Source organism: Rhinatrema bivittatum, chromosome 1 (genome assembly GCF_901001135.1).
Source record: "Rhinatrema bivittatum chromosome 1, aRhiBiv1.1, whole genome shotgun sequence".
In the NCBI taxonomy this organism is placed as follows: domain Eukaryota; kingdom Metazoa; phylum Chordata; class Amphibia; order Gymnophiona; family Rhinatrematidae; genus Rhinatrema; species Rhinatrema bivittatum.
Window position 1 is genome coordinate 155,377,544 of NC_042615.1, and position 4,134 is coordinate 155,381,677.

Below are 4,134 nucleotides of genomic sequence, written 5' to 3' on the forward strand. Positions count from 1 at the left end.
ATATTTCATATCGATATTAAAAAAAAAGCATATTGTATAGTCAAAAGTATATACATATGTGTAGAGGCTTATATAGCAAGCAAATAATAATGTACAATTAATTGAGCCCCTATTCTCGTGTACAACTATTGCAATTTTTAAAAATAATGAAACCTGCTTTTGAACTAAAAATATTTCCACATGGTGTTTTCACATTTTTAGCAGCATAACGTCTCATCGGCCTTAAGGATTTTTTTTTTTTAATTTTCTAGCAAGACAATCAAGGCGCATCTATTTTCCAACAGTTTCGTTCCTAATGTACTTTCTTCGCTCATAGCTTCTTGGTTTTTTGTTTTTTTTTTGTCCCTTTCAGTTCCTTATAAACTCTTCACGGATCACGGTGGCTTAAACGAGAAAAGGAAGCAAAGGCGGATCCGGACTACTTTCACCAGCGCCCAGCTGAAGGAGCTGGAGCGAGTGTTCGCCGAGACCCATTACCCCGACATCTACACTAGGGAGGAGCTGGCCCTGAAGATCGACCTAACCGAGGCGCGGGTCCAGGTAGCCACCTGCTCCGCCGGCTAAATAACTGTGCAGAAGGCCGCGGCTTAGGTGGGCTGCGAAGGGCTAGATTAGAAAAAAAAATAGTTGGGTATTTGAAAATCAGGAATGAGTCAGAGGGTATCAGCAAATGTTTGGAACCGGGCACTGCCACGGAAGACACATCTTTTGTCAGTCAGAGGATGGGTTCGCATCCAATAATTATTGTACTCCCCTCCCCACCTGGAACCGGCACCTTGTCGGCTCTTTTTATCTAATTCAAAATGCTGGAAGCGATTGGGATTGCCTTTCATCGAATTTTATCAGTATGAAGATGCTTGCAAGAATAAAACTGCATACCATAGTTAAGAACAACACGAACGTTCCCCCGTTGTCACTGATTTTCTATTTGCCTTTTACATCTAGGCTTTGGGGGCTTTCATACGTCTCAGTAGAACAAGCGATTAGGGAAATTCTCGTCGTTTCTTGTTTTATTTTCAACAGATTCTTTTTTTTTTTTTTTTTTTTTCGTTTTCTTACCGAAGTTGTAGGTACCTCTTTTGACTTTTATTCTAGGAAATGTATCTATCAAATGCCAGCCCAGGCAGCAAAAGAAATAAAAAAAATGATTGGGAAAATGTGCAGGACAAATTAGGGGAAATGGTGTTTTATTCATTTTATTAAGTCAAGGAAGTGGAGGGCTTATGTCCAATTAACATGCCTAACTAAACTTTCTGGTAAAATAATTTCTACATAGGAAGCAGGCGCGTCTTATACTGCTGTGAATTGTTGGTATTATTTCTTCTAATAATTTCTTTTTTTCTGTTTCTCTTCCTTTATCTTCCACTTATCTGTATTCTCTGCTTTCTCTCCTGCATTCTCTCCTTCCGTTTTTCATTTTCCTTCTTTCTTACGTCATTCCTGTCTTTTGGTCTTTGCTCTGCTTTCCTTCCCCTTTTCCCTCCACTCATCCCTTTTTTTTTTGCCTCGCTCTCTTTCTTTCCACACACACACACACACACACTGCACTTTCTGTTCTTCCCTTTCTTCCTTCCTCCTTTTCTTTTGCTCTTTCGTTTCTTCTTTCTTTATCCCTCATTCTGCATTCTATTTCTCCTTTTCCCCCTTCTCCTTCCTTTCTCCTTTCCTCTTCTCATCCGCTTTCTCTTTTCCTCCCATTCCTCCCTCTGCCGCAGGTTTGGTTCCAGAACCGCCGGGCGAAGTTCCGCAAGCAGGAGCGGGCCGCAGCCGCTGCCGCCGCCGCCGCCAAGAACGGCTCCACGGGCAAAAAGTCCGACTCCTGCCGGGACGACGACAGCAAAGAGGCCAAGAGCACCGACCCCGACAGCACCGGGGGCCCTGGCCTCAACCCCAACCCGGTGCCCAGCTGCGGGGGCCCGAGCCCGGTGAGCGTTCAGGGGCCGCCCGGGGGGTCGGTGGAGCAGGGCAAGGGCGCGGCGGGGCCGGGCGGCGTGTCGGCGGCGGCCGTGGGCGTGGGAGTGGGGGGCGTCGGAGGAGGCGGCCAGGGCTGGGCCCCGGGCCCCGGGAGCGGCATCACGTCCATCCCGGACTCGCTGGGAGGCCCCTTCGCCAGCGTGCTGTCCTCCCTGCAGAGACCCGGGGCCCCCAAGGCGGCGCTGGTCAAGAGCAGCCTGTTCTGAGGCCGCCCCTGGAGACAGGGCGCCCTCGGCCTCCCACCCCGGACTGCAGCAGGGAAAAGCCAGCCCCGCAGCGGGCCCCGCCGGAGGAGCCGCTCAGGAGCTGTCCGCGGTGCCGGACACTGCCCGGGGGCTGCACGGACTCCCGGCTGCCCAGGACAGACTCTGTGTCTCGCTCGCCGCCGCCTTCCTGACACCTGTGCTCACCCCAACATTGGGTTTTCTTTGTTTTGGGTTTTTTTTTTTTAATGCATCCGTCCTCAAACATGACTAATACCTGCCTAATACTTCCCAAGCCTTTTTCCAGGATGACTTTTAATCTATCGGCTTTTGGTTTCTCACTTTCCATAAGCCTCTACCAACCCTTTCTGAAGCACTGACCTCTATTTAATTATTATTATTATTATTTTTTTTTAATTTTGGTTTCGAAATTGATGCTATTGTCTAAGAACAGTGCCCTGTATGTTACAGAGTCTCTGACTGTTCCAGCAAGACTTATATCTTTGATAGATGTAATAATGTATTTATTACATTGTTTTAACCAATTCGGTATTTCGTTTTTTGTTTTTTTTTAAGGCACAAAGTATAGAGATTAGTTGAATGTTGACAGGTATGCTTTAACCTTTTCTGTGTCTTTCTACAACTGTGTTCTGTGACCCAATTGTATAGTGTTAATATAAGTACAAAATTGTCTACTATAGTTGACGGTAAATAATGTTTTCCCTTCTTGTGGTCCTTGGCTGTCTTTATACAAAAAAAAAAAAAATAATAATAATAAGGTTCTCACGGGTTTTAGTTCAGTCCTTCTCTTTGTTTAGAGAAAACAGATTCAAACAATGGTATATATTTTTATCTGTTGCATGTTGTCTTATTGAGTTATTTTTTTTTCTTCATGAAGAATGTTGTGAGCATAAACATCAATTACACTCACCATTTTCAGTTTTATGTATATGTCGTTATAATGAATGCTTCTATTTAAAAAGGGAAATATTTCTACATGTGCATATAGTTTTCCAAGAGTGTAACATTAACTTGATTGTTGGTAATAAAAAAAAAACAACGGAAAAAAAAACCCAAATGAACTGAAACTTTATTGGTTTAATACTTGTATTTAATTTCTAAGAGGGAAAATTTTAAAGCAACTTCTTTAGGTAAAGCAATTCTTTACCTGCAGTAATGGCCCTTTGGAAAATTGGATCTCCCCTTACCATATAAAATTATACTAATAAACACGGAGAGGCGTTCCAGAGGGTGGAGTCAGGAAGGGTTGCAACTTACGGGCACACCATTTGTATTTTTTAAAATATGCCCATAAATTCTCTCGACAAAACTAGGTGCACCAAATAGCTGCTGTAACTGTGCACTCCTAATTTTGCTGGGATTATTTTAAAAATCAGTCTTAAGTCAGTATGTCCGCTGTGAAAACTGGCGTAACATACACTCAGCTAATTTTTGCAGGATGCTCTAAAATCACCTCCTTAATGCCCAGAAAAACAATAAGCAGCTTATGTGATTTTTGATAAACTACAGTGCTTCTTAGTCAGAGAACCACAACCCGGGTTTTGAAGATTAAGATTATCATTATTTGTTCTATTCTGCTTTGAACAAGTTCACTTGAACCCGAGGCCTGTGGATTTTTTTTTTTTTTTTTTTAAATAAAGCGAATATTATAAAATAATGAATTGGAGCTCTGTAATATCCGACATCCTGACAGACAATCTTTTAAAACTAGGGTTTGTCTTCTTGATATTATGACCTGAGAAATAAAATTAATCTTGAGAAAAAAATTAAGAGAAATGCTTTAACCCTCATTTAATTCTTAAATAATTATCTTTATTTTAGAGAATGCTGGGACATTTAAAAGTATCACTATAAACTCTGACAGGAGTCGAGTGGCATCTTATAGTCACATTTATTAAAGCATGGACTTGCGAGGTCAGAGTCCACTTCGTCAGAT

At 42.5% G+C, this 4,134-nt stretch overlaps 1 protein-coding gene across 1 annotated transcript in view; it reads left to right on the forward strand.

The window, feature by feature from the left end:
• Window positions 1-3,177, forward strand: part of PHOX2B (paired like homeobox 2B) — a 4,117-nt gene extending 940 nt beyond the window's left edge. The window contains exons 2-3 of the mRNA XM_029584281.1: window positions 353-540; window positions 1,716-3,177. Coding sequence (XP_029440141.1) covers window positions 353-540; window positions 1,716-2,180 — 653 coding nt within the window. The 3' untranslated portion in view covers window positions 2,181-3,177. The remainder of the gene's footprint in view (window positions 1-352; window positions 541-1,715) is intronic.
• The last annotated feature ends 957 nt before the right edge of the window (window positions 3,178-4,134 follow it).